Genomic DNA, 16,666 nt, shown 5'->3' with positions numbered 1-16,666 from the left:
ACTGAGCCTTCTCCCCGAGGTCCAACTTTGTTTCTTGGACCACAAACGGCTGCTGGGGAATCACCGGGTCCCGTGACAGCAACTTTCAGTGCCTCAGTGTGCGACATGTGGAGCTGTGTTACTAGTGATGTGTGCAGCTAATGATGAGAACCTCTGGAAATGGACAGTACTGTCTTGGCAGTGAAGCTTTTTAAAACACACGGGGTTATTTATTACTTCTAACTTGCTACAGCAGCGTTCAACTCCGTTACCACAGTTGTGTTGTTGATCATTTGTTGTTGGGCCTTCGAAGAAATAAATCAGGGTTTAGAACAATAAATGAACAAGTTGTCTAAACCAAAGAAGAATGTTTCACATTAACCGGATGAATTCCCACCAGACGGAGCGGTGAAGCTGAATCCGGCCTCGTTGGTGTAGATTTTTGTATTTTCTGCACAAAGTTAAACCCGTTTTTGAGAATCGTGTCTTTTTGGTTTTTCTTCTTTTCAAGCCTGGCTCGTCTCGGCTGAATCCAACCTGAGCGTCGGAACAATGCACCATTCAACACCGTGAGATGTTTTCAATTCCCAAACAGCCTCATTGTATTTCACATCAACACAAAGGGAAGATCTGCCAATTTTATGGCTCGGGAATGTCAAACTGATATGGATCTTTTTCTTTTTTTCCACACGCAGCTTCCTCTCTGCATTTGATCAGCGACTTGGCAGCAATTTACAAAACCCGACCGTGAAGTGAAACGTCGACGAATCACGCCGTCAAATTGATGCACTTTAAATGCATTAATATTGTCTTGATTCTCTTTGACTCGGTCCAAACCTCGGACACTGTTTCTCCGCTTTATCAAAAATAACAGAAAACCTAATAGGAGAGCAGGAATCCAATCGGATGCTGTAAATTAATCGGCCATTTATTTTGGAATTCAAGCCTTTCTTTGGTTTCAGTCGCTTATTAGCCACAGCTTTGCTTTAATGCTCGGCTTGGTGAACTCCAACACACGGCGCCCTCCAGATCAAATTAGAAACAGACTTGTACCTTCTCCGTCTCTGGCTGAAGACACGTCGCTCTGCGGGTTGCTTCTCCTCTCTCCTCTGCAAAGCAAAGGTCTCCTGTAACCTGCTGTTGAATATTGATGCGATAACGACGGCCGCGTAACGCTCTGCAGTCCGTGAAGTTTTCCTTCCTCCGCGCAAACACGCAAAAGTCATGACCTCAGTGTGGAGCTCGTGTGTTGATTTAAAGCCTCATGCTATGTGGGGTTGTTCTAAAAAAAAAAAAACAGAAAACCACATGTCCTGCAGCACCGGTTATTTCCACGTTTTTTAAAGTGTATATTCTTTATCCTTATTATTTAAATAAGGGACATCATGTTCGTTGTAGCTTGTATCATTCTATGTGCAGAACAAATGTCATTAACTCCTATTTGTTATCCAAAAAAAAGGTTCAAACATAACCTTATGAAGTCACTTTTCTGTTTAAGACCGGGGATCTGCATTCGTCTTTAAAAATCTGTGACAATTAGTGTTTGCCTTTAGGTGTCTGGGCTCAGCCTCAGAGAGGAATTCACACATCCGAGTTCAGAGTAGAATTGCGGCTCCTTCACATCAAGAAGAGACAGTTGTGGTTGTTAGAGCATTTAGCCGGGATGCCTCATGGGCGCCTTCCAGTGGAGGTTCACCAGCCACCCGCAACAGGAAGGAGAGGGGGTGGGGGGGTTACATATCCTATCTGACCTGGGAACTCCTCGGGATCCTCCAGGACGAGCTGGAAAACGTGGCTGGGGGGGGGGGGGAGGGACGTATGGGATATCCTACAAGGCCGGTTACCTTCGTGACCCAAGCTCCAGATACTGGAAGACGATGGATGGTTGGATCGATCTTTCTTTTTGTTATATTGCGATTGTGCGACTGGCCAAGAGAAAACAAAACATCCGATTATTTTATTCCCCCTGCGTCCATACTGCGGATTTATGACCATATTTATCCAGTGAATCCTAAACAGCTCTGAAGACACGATATGGATCCATAGATCCTCTAAATGAGCTGCGGTATCGATGTGCCGCCGATGCACCCGCTTGACCAATGGCACGTCCGTCTCAGCCGTCAATCGTGAAATGAACAAATTAAACCAAAGTTGACGTAAAGTCTGTTAAATTCATTTGGCATGTATTCTGACTTTTTTATTTCGGTCGATGTCCCGTCTGCCAACATGTAGGAGGTGAGGTTTATACTGCGGCCAGCCACCGGGGTGCAATCTCGAGGCGTCTTTATTGGAGAGCTGTTACGTTGTCCATCTTTATATAAAGTCCATGCGTGCACCACAAAGGGCCAGAGGAGCAGACAGTAAGGTGCAATATACGTTGGTTTTCTTGGTTCACATAGAAGCTCATGTGAAGCCGACTTATTTTCAACACTTTTTTTATTCGACAACAAAACAGTACAACCACACCCGCAGCACTCCCCCACCACGGCTGAATTCTATGGGTTGCTTCCTTTCATTGAAACACGAGGGTTTCACATGTGTCTCTCTGAAGCAATGTCTGCGGGGGGGGGCCCACGACAGCAAAAATAAACCAAACGGTCTGGGAACCGCAGCCAATGCATCACACATGTCTGAATCAAAATGGCTGAGTTTAATCTTTCCAAGTATTTCCCTCACAAACAACTCTGGTCCCTGAAGGAGGTGTCTGACCCCTTCGCTCTTTGAAAGCTCCAACAATGTCTCCACCTGAGTCCCCTCATATCTACCGTTATCTGTCTTTTCCACAGCTTCTACAACTGGAAGACACAGGTGTCCGTGTCCAACTCCAGCCCCAACTTCGAGGCGCTGTATGAAGACCCCAACGGCCTCCTCTTCAAGAACAAGAGGGACAAAAAGATCCTGAACGTGGACCCCTCGGTAGGTTTGTTGTTGTTGTTGCTCTTCTTGTTGTTTTTTTTGGCCCTGGGGGGTGGGGGGGTGACACATGGTCCCTGCTAATTACTCAGTTCACCTGTTCCACAGCAGTAAAACTGTCCCGGGGAAGCAGAAAGAGAAAAAAAAAACTCTTTTCAAATCCTCCAGGAATAACTTTGAACTTTATTTTGAACTCAGGTGACTAACCTGCCGCGTGCCCACAACTTCCTGTTTGTTTGATAAGACCGGAGACCTTCTGTTGCTTTCCGTGCCCCCAGCTTCTCCCTCGCCGTCGACTAGAATAAACGCTGAAACACTTAAAATTGTTATTTTTCTCTCTGCCAACTTCAATAATTACCTACTTTTTTAGAGCCTTAATTGACCCCAGATATCAGAGTCTTACTCTGCAAGGGGAAACAGTTGCAGGGAGAAGCCGAGAGAGACAGAAAACCAGTGGGAGGGAAAGATATTTGCTTTCCACCTGCACAAAGAACGGAGGATCAAGGGGTCGAGACAGGTGCTTCCTCCGCGCTCTGCGTCTGACAGGGGCCCTGGAAGAATGACGGCTGACAGACTGTTTTTTTTTCCTCTCCAGTTTCCCTCTTCGCTGGGGGCGGGGGGGGGTAGGGGGGTAGGGAAATAGTTGTTGGGGCCGAAACTATTTTGAAATTGCCGACGGAGCTGTGGGGACTGCGTTTTTGAGGCCAATCGCCAAAATGGCAGCACAGTGTTCTAGCTGCGGTCGAGCACCGCCCCTGACCAGGCTGTCTATTAAAAACACAAGAGGAGGCATCGGAAGCCAGACACAGCAAACCGCCCCAGAACCCGGCTCGGCTCGGCTCAGCCCACGTTGGCTCGGCGTCGAGCAGCGCGGAACCATCCGGCGTTTAACCCACCGTGAGTTCACTCGCTGCTGCTCATGTGGCCGCGGCTCCGCAGAGGAAGCTTCCAAAATCAAGGCTCCCATCAACTCACTTTTGGGTGGTTTTGTTTGTTTTGCTGCCTCTGTCATACCGTGACCGCTTCAACAGTGGTGGGGGGGGGGGGGGTTGTCGTATTTTATTTATGACAATGGCTCGATTTAATCTAAGCAAAAGCAGAAAGGGCCGTTTGAAGAAGAGAGAGAGAGAGGGCCACTTAGATCACGCTGGTTTTGGTTTCCTCTTATCGTTTAGTTCACCCGGCGATTCCCATTTCCTTCTGACGTCATTTTTTTTTTTTTATTGGTCTATTTTTACTGACGCTCGTTTGAACTCGCGGAGGAAGACGGCCTCACTTATTAGGACACCCACAAGTGCGTTTGAGGTAAAAGTGTAAATTGAGTGTAGTGGCTGCCTATGGATCCACGCCCACTCCCAGCTTCTGACACACTTAGGGCCTAAATAAGCGCTGCCAGCTGGTTCGGGGCTTCTCATCTCGGCGGTGGGGCAGTGTCAGTTTGGACATTCAAAGTTACACTAAACGTCTTTGCAAAAATTAACACTGTCAAGTTGAGCTGCATCTGGCTTCCCCCCTTTAAATATCCCTGCTATAAATGGACGTGTCAGAAATCTGTGGTTCTCTCTATCTCAGCCTGCTTCGAGAGATCGTTTTATATTAACGTTAAATTGTTCTGCGTTAAGGAAAAAGTGTCCGACCACAGACAGTAAATATAGATGACGGCTCCTTTAAAGTGAAGCCAGTGCCCTGATCGCCCCCTGGTGGCTGGCTTCTGTATAGGCCTCCTCCATGTTCGCAGATAGGTCAAAGTGCACGTTAAATACGTTTTCTGTCATTTTAAATAGTTCTTATCCCGATGACGTTTGTTCAAGTGTCGCAGCGTATGAAAAGCCCTTCGTAACTAACTGTAGGTAAGAGTGAAATCCATTTAGCGACCCCCGCCCCGTCATCATCTAAATCTACTTAATGCTGCTTTAACAAACCTCACATGTGTGTTCCGACTGAAAATGAAGCTGATTTTACAGGAAATGCGAAGGTTTCATGAGCTAAATAAGAGAAAGGACTTTACTGTCCTGCTCAGTTGTGACAGGATCAGTCCTGAAGTTAGAGCTGTGATTAAAATGCACGCATGCAGCCACACTGGTGGATAAACACGTCCAAACAACTGATTTACAACTGACACTAACTGCTCTGCCTCTGTGCTGGTTTCCAGTCTGGACCTGGTGAGGACTCCAGCAGGACATTCCTCCAGTCGGACCTCCACGGCCATGTCGTCATCTACGACCACAACATCAGAACGGTCTGAGCTTCAGAGGCCGCTGCCGACACGTCCGTACATATGGCTCGTATCGGAGAGCGCTGGAAGCCTCTAATTTGACTGAGTTGCTGTAGTTGCACCGTCATTTACAAACTGTTCCTCTCATATCATGCGTGCCATCTGGGTGGAGGTGCTGCAGTAAAAAAGTGACTTGAAACGGAGGATTCCCAGAGGAAGAAGTGGGCGGACTCGTGTGACAACTTCAATGTTTCCCTTGCAAATAACTTGAGATGTTGAATTTATATCCAGATTTTACGACAATTCGGCTCCAAAATAAACCAATCAAATCATTTTCTTTTTGTATTTCACTCAGACGATATTAGTGCGGACCAGGTTCGGCTCAGTTTGTTCGGCCGTCCCTGAGCCGGAGTCTGAGTCGGGGGCCAGGAACCTGCTCAGGGACCCCGGGCTCCTTCCACGGTTGGGCCTGGCATGTTTTGGGCTGTTTGTCTAAACAAATTAGAGGCGTAAGAGCTTTGAAAGATGATGGGGGGTTGCTTTTATGTCCTCCCCCAGGCTGCGGTAGCTCCAATTGGACTGGAAGAATGGGTAATGGGCTTAAAGCATTCCGCATGTTCCCAGATGCAGGGCACACGTTACAGGACATCAAAGCGCTCCGTCATTTGCATATCAGTCATTCACTGTGACAGTTTTCAGAGGAAGACCACGGCTTCTTCGGAAATGATTGAGGAAGAGTTTGAGCCGCTGATTCACTTTTATTTCTGTATTTGATTTGATTCTTCTGAAACATCTGTTCCACCACGAATAAAATGATCCGTCAAACAAATTACAGGACTCTTGTTATCTGTTTATAAAAGAATTTAAAAATAAACTTTTCCATTAAGTCACAAAGAGACATCCTGCACGTGTCCCTGATGTGTGGGGACATTTATGTAAAGTTCAAATACAGTTTACACTTTATGGGGAAGAAGTGGAAATATTCTTTTACTCCTGCTCTCAGGTTCCACTCAGGCTGCGACATACATCAGCTTTTTAATCAGTGATACACGGTTAAATGAAAAGTGTTTGATTTCTCGATGTATCAAACAAAATCTCTTTCTATCTTTAAAATGAAAGTTTTATTTAGGGAAATATGCTCGTTTGCTTTCTGAGAATTCACATGTTCCTGCCCAAGAGGAAACTAACCAAGATCCGACCTGAACGTGATGGAGTCTGGTTTTTGGGGTCACATCCCGATTTACCCTGACACGCGTGGTTATTGCATCTTTTCCCCGATTACAGACGTGTGCAGTGTGAAAAATCTGCATCTTGGAAACAAGCTGAATCATCTCACCTTTCCAGAAGTAACCAGATCTACCTGAGATTCACAAATTAACACTTTTTCATTTAATTCATCAATTTGTGGTTTTACAGGTTGTTAAGTCAGATTTCTTCTCGGACAAAAAAAACATCTACTTGGCTGTTTAACGCTTCTTCCACTGAACTAACTGTCTCCTACTTAAATCTTAATATTAACAAAAGGCACAAAGAGTGGTGTTGATATTTATTTTTCACCTAACCCTCAATAAAAGAGCAAACTGATGAGCTTCTTCCTTTAAACTTTAGTCTGAGAACAAGTCTCAGGAAGAAGCTTGTGCTCCAAATGTCACCTGAAACTCAATCCTCCAACAGGAGCTATTCCTTCAAACTGAAGTCGAGGCAGCCAATATGAATTTGCCCTCTTCCTCCTCGTGCCTCTCTCTGCTGAACTTTAATCCTGAGAGTTACAGGGTTTAAACAAACGAGTGGATTTGTCTCTGAGCCACACAGACACCAGAGCCTCGGTCCACGGGCTGCATCTGTTTGTGTGCTTTCACTGCATCGGACCCCGTAAACCTCATTGGAACAATATGTGTGTGGGGGGGGGGAGGATCCGGGTTCTGGGTCTGAGAGACTTTGAGGGACCGGGGGTCTGGTTTGGGCTTTTCTTAGTTAGTGGGTTTCTGCTTTTTGTTTTTTGTTTTGTAAAGAAGATATGAGCTCTGTATTTGGGGGGATGATGATGATGATGATGATGATGAGGGTGGAGATGAAGAACCTTTTTGAAGTAAACAAAATAAACATGACTGTCGGGGTGAAAAGTTGAGGACTTTCAAAATTGACTCGATGTTTGTACGTCTTGAAATGTATATGTTTTAAATGTATGTTGTGGCCTCTGTGATCAAATGGAATCAAAAACAAACTGGTTCGTCTTCACCATTGTTCCAACGAAACCAACTGGACCAACCGGGATTAGAGGCACATTCAAATCTGAGGGGAAGGATTATGTTGGGAATCTCATTTCCTCAAGGCGAGGACCAACGACCCGGCCGCCCGATTATCTCACTATCTACCCTGCTTTGTTGTTTTTTTGTGTGTGTGTCCGAAATAAGGACCCAAACTGGCCGGGTGGCAATTGATCATCTCCACCTCGTCCACGCCTGTTTCAAGTTGAGAGGCCTCAGCTCTTTCCCGTGTCCTGGTGACAGCGATCTCTGCTCTTTCCAAACACCACCGACCGTTCGAAATGAACTTCACAGGCCACTTTGTTTATGTGCCTCACCTCTGGAAGAGCAAACCTCACCGGGGACAGATCACGCGTCTGTAAACTGTCGTGATTTCACAATAAAAGCTCATTTGAATGGTCTTCATCCCTCTTCATTTCTTTTACTGCACTCTCAAGCTGTCAGTGTTCAAACCGGAGCGTGGCTTTTATTAGTTTGAGGCCGGACTCGCTGCTAATACACACAACGTGAGGTCGAGCGGTGGATTCAGACTCAACTGGGCCCTCGACAGTAGAATCTGTATTTATTCAGGTTTTAACACAAAAGTCTCGTTCTGCATCAAACCAAACGTGATGCGGAAAAAGGTGTAATTTTGTTTTTGTAGCAAATTTTAAAACACACTATCACCTCAGTTTGTTGGTTTATTTGCCGGAGTGTGAGATGTAAAACCTGATGTAAATTAATACGTAAGAATCATTTCAAATTCACCGTTACTCCGTATAAATAAGAATCTTCCAGCCCTAAAATCTAGCTCACAGATTCTGCATTTTCACAATCTGTAGGTGATATGTAGAATCTGATTATTGATATGACCGTCTCATCGGAGTGTTTAATGAGTGACGCTCTCTCACATCTTGAAAATGTCAAGGCCTCGTGTTCCAACTCATACAGACATTTGAAAAGATCAAGTTTCAGCAGACGAACTTTCTTTAATTCATGAAAAACATGAACAACTCAAGTTTATCTCATATATCTGGTTTATGGGCAACAGGTGGAAAGAAGAGTTCACTGATTGATTGATTGATTGATTATTCAGCAGATTGTTATGCTTCCAGCTGACGTCACTTCTGATGGTTCTCCTGCCCCCCCCCCCCCCCCCCCCCCAGTTGAAGGGGTTAAATCCGTTCACGTGTTGACTGCTTCGACGGACATGGATTGCTAATATTATTGCCATCAGATGTCCAAGGGCGAGGAAACGTCCTAATCATTTCCTCCCGAGCGCCCCTGAAAGAGAAGCCCGGTGGCGGGGGGGGGGGGGGGGGCGTAGGCCGGGTGGGGTGTTTAAACCCCGCCTGTATGGGCTGTTTTCGGGGTGGGGGGGCTGCTGGTGGCGGCGGGGAGACAGTACAGCATCCGGACCGGACCGCGATGGTACAGGATGCGTGTGCTTAACTCCATTGAACAGAACTAAATAGAGGAGAGAGCCTTTAATGCCGACAATAAGCCGCCTCATTCAGCCGCGCGGCCCAGACGCACAGCGCTGCGGAGCGGACATTACGCGCGGGGGGGGGCTGGAGCTCAGCGGCTGGAGTCACCTCAGTGAAACGGCGGAATGTCCCTTTAATGAAAAGTTAGAATCAGGTCGAGAGTTAAGTGGAAAACAGCCTCGTCCAGGTCGTGATAAGATGATTTGTCCTCAGGCTGAATGTGCGTAAAAGTATCTCGAACAGGAAACTCTCCTCTCTCTCTCTCTCTCTCTCTCTCTCTCTCTCTCCCTCTCTCTCCCTCTCTCTCCCTCCCTCTCCCTCTGAGCGTGCGTGCGTGTGTGTGTGCGTGTGACAGAGAGGGGTGGAGGAGGGGGGGGGGGGAGAGGAATACCCAGCTGGTCCCACAAGCCCTATAATACCAAGCACAACATGCTTTACCTTCAATGAAAGCTGAGACGGGGGCACGGTTGACTGCTGGTCCCGAACTCAGAGCAGAGCTCGTCTACAAAACCAAGAGCGTCGCTGTTCCTGCAGCTCACTTCTCCCACATCTGCTCTGCGGGACTTTTTATCTTCCACTGCGCGTTCACATCTGCAACTTTATCTACTGCAGCTTGGATAACGCTGCCACTCTCTCCCCCGCGCGGCTCCATCCCCTCCTCGCTGGGCCCGGTGTCAGAGGTGATGGTACCACGCTCTCACGGAGGACCGCTCCTCAGGTGATGGTCTTTTTGGAGATAGGCACCACTTCTGGAAACGCTCTCGCTCTTCCACAACTGTCGTTTTCCCCCCGTCGTTGTCTTCGCTTTGGCTCGAGCATGGCTCTGTACTCTCGGTTTGTGGTCGTGCTGCTTTACGGATGGAGTTATCTGTGCGTTGGATACTGCGCGATGCTGAAGACTGACACTGTCCCAGAGAGGCGAAAGGTGGATTTTACGCATTCGGAGGATAACAAGCATCAGGCACAGGAGGAGCAGGAGCTGCTTTTACAGGATACAATGACGGAACACATGCAGATGCTTTACGCGAAGTACAACCGGGCTGGATTTCCCTTCAAGGACGGAAACACTGTCCGCAGCTTCAAAGCGCACTGGGGTACGTATCCAAACTTTTACGCATGATTACAACAATGGAATTCTGCCAGTCTGGAAATCTAGAATGCATTAATTTCTTAATGAATTAGTATTGGAAGTTATAAGTGGATCTGCTAACGTCTCTTTCTGCCTTGGTCAGAGTGAAGTTTACGCATATTTCAAGTGCACCGAGTTTAGTTTCTTCGTGGAGCGTGTGCGTAATTTAGCCAAATTTAAAAAAAGATCGATACATTTGATTAAGAACATGTTTAAAATCCTGATTTAGGTTTAAAATGTAAGAAAAACAAAAAGTGGTGCCATGTACGTGACATTACGCGCAGCTGAAACTGAAATCCACCTGTTGATCCAGTCGTGGAAATGTGATCAACCTGTTCAGCCTCCTCCCTGCGACACAAACACAGATTCCTCATCACGTCTCTGCGCGTAACACAACATCGTTTGCGGACACAAGTGTTTTCACGCCTTTGAGATTTCACTGTCACGTCGTCTAGACGGATTTGTCCCTGGAGCCACATCTGGCCGCTGCTCGGTCTCACTGCGCCGAGCTGCTGCGTCCGACGCGCGTTCACACGAGGTTTCTGCAGGAACTCATAGAAAAACTGTGAATTACCGAGAAGCTGCGCTGTGTCATTATCACTTGGACGCGGACTCTGTTCAAAACGACCGGATTCCACTCGTGGGGTCAAAGATTAGTGGATTATACTGCCTCCTATCGACTGGTGGATGTATAGCACAGCACTTAAAGAGTCAGTTCAGCCAAATTACAAACATTCATAGATGTGTTTTACTTTTATCCCTCGGGAAATAAGCTCCATAATAGTTTTGGTTTTATTTGGTCAGGTTTTGAGATTTCTTTCTATTACAATGAATATGAATTTCTAATTTCTTCAACAATTTTTCTTTCTATATTTAAATATCGTCCCAGTTACTTCGGCTGTTCCACATTTTTACTGAAACTATGATCTTCAGAAGTCTCTAAATATATATGTTATAAAAAATTAAGCTGATAAATGTGTGGATTGCCTTTAAACCAAATTTTTGATTTCTTAATTTCACAAATAAAACAAAAAACACTTTCCTCTTCCATGGCAAAAATCTCAGACTCACAAATCTCATAACTGGAGTTAATAAAAACCCTTTTTTAGATATATTCTACATATTTTGTGTGAACCGATACTTTTAGTTTTCAAATGTACATATTATGATGAATACAGGAGAAGTAATGGTTTGTTTCTTGTCTTCACTAAACGCACAGGGACCATAAACAAGAAGCAGCTGCAGATTTTCAACCTCACCTCCCTCACCAAGTCCGAAGACGTTCTGTCGGCCACTCTTCACTATTACATCGGAGACCTTCAGAACGGCACCCACGGCTGCTCCAGGACCAAGAGCTGCGGCCGCCACGGGCCCCGCAGACACAGCCACGTCCACATGGTCGTCTGGAGCTTCGCCTCCGTGGACAACAACATGAGGACGCTCGGACAGTTTCGAATCAACGTGTCCACCCTCTACAGGGACTTCATATCCTGGCAGTGGAAGGACATCACTCGTGTGGTGAACCAGGCCAAGCATCACGACGAGCTGCTCATCGGCATCGACGTGGCCTCACAGGGGCCCCAGCCGTGGAAGAAGCTGCTGTCAGACCGCTCGCCCTACATCCTGGTCTACGCCAACGACTCGGCCATTTCAGAACCCGAGAGTGTGGTCGCCACCCTGCAGAGACACCACTCAGTGGGGGGGGAGGGCCCCGTCTCACAGGGGCCCCATAAGCTGGGCCTACGTGAGCGAAACCACACGGAACAAGCCGAACAGCTCCGACACAAGCGCTCGGTGAACGTTCTGCTGCCGCTGCAAAACAACGAGCTCCCCGGTCCCGAGTATCCGTACGAGACGACCGGCTGGGACGAGACTAGTCCGTACGAACCTTTCGAGAACAAGCAGGCCCGCCGGCCACGCAAAAAGACGCGCAAGAATCAGCGGCACAAGATGCCCCTGCTGCAGTTCGACGAGCAGACCATCAAGAAGGCGCGGAAGAAGCAGTGGATCGAGCCCAGGAACTGCGCACGCAGGTACCTGAAGGTGGACTTCGCTGACATCGGGTGGAGCGAATGGATAATATCGCCAAAGTCGTTTGACGCCTACTACTGCTCAGGGTCCTGCCAGTTCCCCATGCCCAAGGTGAGAATCACAACTGCAGAGACGATCGATGCCACTAGAGGTTTAGAGACAAATCTTAGATACACAAAATAATGATTATTTCATCTGATGTTAGTCCAGTTTAGTTTTTTTCTGGTAATTTCTGGATTATTTTACTTCGTCTGGCCTCTAAATCACTTTTTGGTTGATCTTTGGTTTCGTCTCTTCAAAGCCAAAAGACTATAAATTGTAGATCAAGAGCATTTCGACTAAAACTCCTGATTGTATTTTGTCGTTTCTCGTTTCGTGCGGTCGGCTGCTCATGATGTAAAACAGAACCGTCCACGCTGAGCCCTCGGTGCATCTATCGGTCCCTTGTTTACTGTTGCTCTTACTGTTCTGTATTATGTTGATTTGGAAAACGTTTACATCAGAAGTCGGGGACGCCTGCTTCAGATTATAAATGATAATGTCAAAGAAACTGACAGAAATGTTTGCCATCTGCTCCCAGCCTCCGCTGCCAAGGTAAACTCGACCCAGTGGTGGAACTGCACGTTCTTCTTCGTGCTTTCTTCTTCTGCAGCGCATCTGAGGAATTAAGATCTTTGGAGATATGCACCCGAGTTAAATTTAATAAAAAAATAATATTAGTCCAAGACGTACCGCGCTAAACATGCACTTAAACTGGTCGAAACCCCAGGTGATGTAATCTGAGTGGGTTTGTACCAAAAACCTGAAAAACAGTCGTGTTCAGATATACAACTTCCTGAGGAGCAGGTGGCCGACCTCAACATCAAGAATCTATAAAAGTTTATCACCGCACTCGAGGGGGAAACCAGCAGCGACCTTGAAGGAGAAACCTCGAGCAGTTCATGCTTTTATTAAAACGTTCTCCTCCGATCGGACAACGACACACACTCCGACACGTTTCACAGAACTCGTGTGAAGAAGTGAGAGAAACGAAGGAACCGGGCCGACGTGGAACCTCAGCTCCTCTGGAGGCCCCCCCGCTGACAAGATAACATCACAGGTATTTTAAACATGGCCGGAATGCTTGGGTTTCCATCCACTTAATTCATTACCTCGGAGTCACCGGCCCTTTGTAGCTGGATGTAATTAGTCCCAGAAGTGGAGCCCGGGGCCCGAGGCGAATCCCCCCCCACCCCACCCCACCCCCCCTCCTCCTGAAGGGTTTGCCGCTCAGTCAGTCCGAGCCGAGATCCTGTGATGTTCCTGCTCCTTTGTCAGCTCCGAGCCTCAGATGCTGCCGAACAGCTGCTCTGCCGACAGGTTATTGTGTCGCGTGGGAGGAGTCTCGCCACGACGCCGCTGACGAGGTGACGAACACGCGTGGGAACCGTGAGCGGCAGATCTGCCTGCAGCCGCACGTGGGACGCACCGGACGATGTCCAGTCTAAACGTGTGTGCGTCACCGGATCTGATACACAAATGAAGTGTGAGAGCTGTGAGATGTTGTAAAAACGCAGATGGAAAATTCAACCATCGTTTTTATCGGTTGTAATAAAAACGTACTCGCAGCAGTAATTACCCATCGCTGCAGCAAAGTCACACAAGGTCAGACACTCCGACCAGAAGCATCTCCCTCGTTTTACAAGAGAACTAAATGTGTGCGTGCACAACAACAAAGTCCTTCAAACCAGAACCAGGAACTATAAACTATGACAGATGATAATTACACTGCTGAGGTTTCTTTCTCTCTTCCAAATAACGCTGCTCTCTGGGATCGGGCCGATGAATTCGAGCGATAGCGGGAGGAGCGATGGACAGAACTCTGGAAATAAGACGTTTTAAACCTTCACTTTAATGAACAATAATTACACACTTGTGCAAAATGATCAGGAATTAGAGCGAACTACTGATCAGTATCACAGGGAAACAAGTGATTGGCTCCATCAGGGGGATTTTACAAACCAACATTATTGTAGCTGGTTATTACCGCAAACGTTATATTTTCATTGCTGCCTGTTTTTTCTGTTTCTATTTAGCAAGATTATGCAAAAAATACTGAGCCGATTTTGTTGGAAATTGGTGGAAGGGTCGGAAATGAGCGAAGGAAGAACTCGGTCACTTTCGTGGCTGATTCGATTAAGGGGACGGAACCAGGATTGTTTTTCTCTTTCTGTAACTTTGCAACTTTTTGCAACTTTTCTAAACGTCCATAAAAATCTTGCAATATTAAAGAAAGTGAAAATAAATAACTAGATCCGCCCCCTGAACTTGACCTGCACCACAATGTGCTGGTTTATTTCCTGACCCACATCCCATCCTGTAGTTTTTACATCATCCTGCCAACAAACAAATACAGATAGAAACATAACCTCTGTGATCAAAGTAGCTGCTGATCCAGATGTGGTCAATCCGCCCTGATGTCCCTGATTATTGATGTTTGATCCCTGTTGTGTCTTCAGGCTCTGAAGCCGTCGAACCACGCCACCATCCAGAGCATAGTGCGGGCGGTGGGCGTCGTCCCGGGCATCCCTGAGCCGTGCTGCGTCCCGGAGAAGATGTCCTCCCTCAGCATCCTGTTCTTCGACGAGGACAAGAACGTGGTGCTGAAGGTCTACCCCAACATGACTGTGGACTCCTGCGCCTGTAGATAGTTTATTTGTTTTTTTCAATGTCTCGTTCCTTCGAAGCTTGTTCACGTCAAACTTATGTCACACAGAAAAAGAAACAAACATCAACACATGCAGCCAAGCGAAACTCTCTCCTCCCGTCTCTTCAGTCCCACTCCCTCACCGGCGCCCACTGAACACGACTTCCCTTTTGCACTGGAGGAGAGCACTGCCTGTTGTCCCAGGCGAAGAGGAGACGGCTGCGTTCACGGGGAAGGGACGGACCGCGCGACTTCATCCTCGAGGAAGACAAACTGGAAACGGGAAAAAAGTCAAGTCTCCACGCTCCCACCTCGCCACTGTTCATCCTGTCGTCTCTATCGAGAGCCGCTTGAACCACAGACTCACTCTCAAGACATGAAAACACAGAACGAGGCACAGACCCACGGACAGAGGAGGAAGGACCTGATACTCGTGGAGGGCGGAGGGGAGGGTCACCCTCGTCTTCCTCTTCTTCACAGCTCGACTTTGCTCATTACCACAAGGTCCCCTCTGCTCGCACTTGCATGGTTTTCGTTACTATGTGTCTGTATTTATGTCTGTACTATCACTGTGTTATTCACTATATGAGACGTTATCGTGTAATTATTGGCTTGGCTGCTATAGAGAGATATATTAGATTCCAAAGCCAGAGTTGTGACGCGGCCGGTAGGAAGCCTCACACGTGTTCAGATCACGGCTCCCTCATCTTCAGAGTTTCTTCTACTGGAAGGACGAAGCTACATTTCATCTGTGGTTCTTCATTAACACTTTTTCTTTTTGAGGAGACCCATAATTCCATTGCTTTGCCCGAGAAAATGTTCAAGCTTTACTAGAGTTAGTTTTGAAAGATAAAGGGATGAAACATATCAGAAGGAGGAACTGGTAGATTGAATAAGAACCGACTCGATGACACGTGTGTGGAGTCAAACGTGTCGGGGGTGATTCGTTCGGAAAGAAAATCAAATAAGTCACGAGACTTAGCAAACGTCGAGGATTCATACCAACGAGCCCGACTTCTTTTATTCTTCTTTTTTTTGGGGGCATCGTTAAGATAATGTTTAAAACTATGTGTCGTCTTTACAGCATCGAATGGCGTTTATTAAGAAAAAGCTATTGTAAACTCCCAGAATGCCTCTGGAAACGTGTTCATGTCTAATCTGGTCTCAAGGAACCTCAGCATCACGGCAATATTCAGCGCTGGTCTGGAATCAGTTTGGTTTTAAACTATTTACATTTAAAAGTGCCTGGATTTTTTTGAAAGGTTAAAAAAGCTCCACCACATTCTCCCAAAATGTCTCATAAGTAAAAAACCAAATGCAACAAACATGACATGTGATATAATGAATGATCAGTGAGAGTTGGGTCACATGAGCCTTTACTGTTATTGTATTATGTGGATTTTACATACATTTTACAGGGGGGGGGGGGTGTTGCATCAACTTGGAACAACAGGCGTCAGAGTTCAAGGAACCAAATATTTATTCAGAGCTAATTAAAAGTAAAAAAATATAGCAGCATCATGTTTTCTATACACTTGTACATTGTCTTTGTATATAGCTCTCTACGCTGATGACGCTCTATTGTACCTCTGAGGTGGAAGTGCCTTGAGAACCAGTGGATCTCTGCTGGGAACCACCGTCAGTCTGCAGAAGTCACAGGAGGCAGCTGAGGTTTTTTTTTTCACGGTACAGAACACGTCGTCTACGGCGTAGATCTTATTCTCGATGGTCGTCGGTGGAATTTATTCTAAAATGTATTTCAAATAATTCACTATTTTGGTATTTTCAGAGACATTTATTTTGTGTCGATAGCTGAGGGCAGATTGTTTAACTTTATATATATTTTGTACTGACACTTTTTTTGTGCTTCCTACACCTTTGTGCCAACGCAGGTTTTTAGCAATGCATGGCTGTTGAAAGTGGCGCCCCCCTCTGGTCGCGACAGTCATGACCAGTTGTGTCGGGGGCCCGAACCCAGGT

The 16,666-nt window shown here is 46.6% G+C and overlaps 2 protein-coding genes across 2 annotated transcripts in view; both read left to right on the top strand.

Moving 5' to 3' along the window:
- cfap299 (cilia and flagella associated protein 299) overlaps window positions 1-5,929 on the top strand; it is an 84,406-nt gene extending 78,477 nt beyond the window's left edge. The window contains exons 6-7 of the mRNA XM_034595064.1: window positions 2,766-2,895; window positions 5,045-5,929. Coding sequence (XP_034450955.1) covers window positions 2,766-2,895; window positions 5,045-5,137 — 223 coding nt within the window. The 3' untranslated portion in view covers window positions 5,138-5,929. The remainder of the gene's footprint in view (window positions 1-2,765; window positions 2,896-5,044) is intronic.
- A 3,298-nt stretch (window positions 5,930-9,227) lies between these two features.
- On the top strand, window positions 9,228-15,623 carry bmp3 (bone morphogenetic protein 3). The gene is made up of 3 exons (XM_034595061.1): window positions 9,228-9,934; window positions 11,189-12,111; window positions 14,499-15,623. The coding sequence occupies exons 1-3, from the start codon at window positions 9,562-9,564 to the stop codon at window positions 14,688-14,690; spliced, it is 1,488 nt and encodes a 495-aa protein (XP_034450952.1). The 5' UTR covers window positions 9,228-9,561; the 3' UTR covers window positions 14,691-15,623.
- Window positions 15,624-16,666: the final 1,043 nt, after the last annotated feature.

This window comes from Hippoglossus hippoglossus, chromosome 9 (genome assembly GCF_009819705.1).
Source record: "Hippoglossus hippoglossus isolate fHipHip1 chromosome 9, fHipHip1.pri, whole genome shotgun sequence".
In the NCBI taxonomy this organism is placed as follows: domain Eukaryota; kingdom Metazoa; phylum Chordata; class Actinopteri; order Pleuronectiformes; family Pleuronectidae; genus Hippoglossus; species Hippoglossus hippoglossus.
The sequence above is the reverse complement of the archived record's forward strand: the minus strand, read 5'-3'. Positions and strand labels throughout refer to the sequence as shown.

Excerpts from the sequence above, each read along its gene's own strand:
- bmp3 (XM_034595061.1), top strand. The coding sequence starts at position 9,562 with ATGGTCTTTTTGGAGATAGGCACCACTTCTGGAAACGCTCTCGCTCTT. Across the intron at positions 9,935-11,188 it reads CAGCTTCAAAGCGCACTGGG|GGACCATAAACAAGAAGCAG; the intron begins GTACGTATCCAA and ends CTAAACGCACAG. Across the intron at positions 12,112-14,498 it reads GCCAGTTCCCCATGCCCAAG|GCTCTGAAGCCGTCGAACCA; the intron begins GTGAGAATCACA and ends TTGTGTCTTCAG.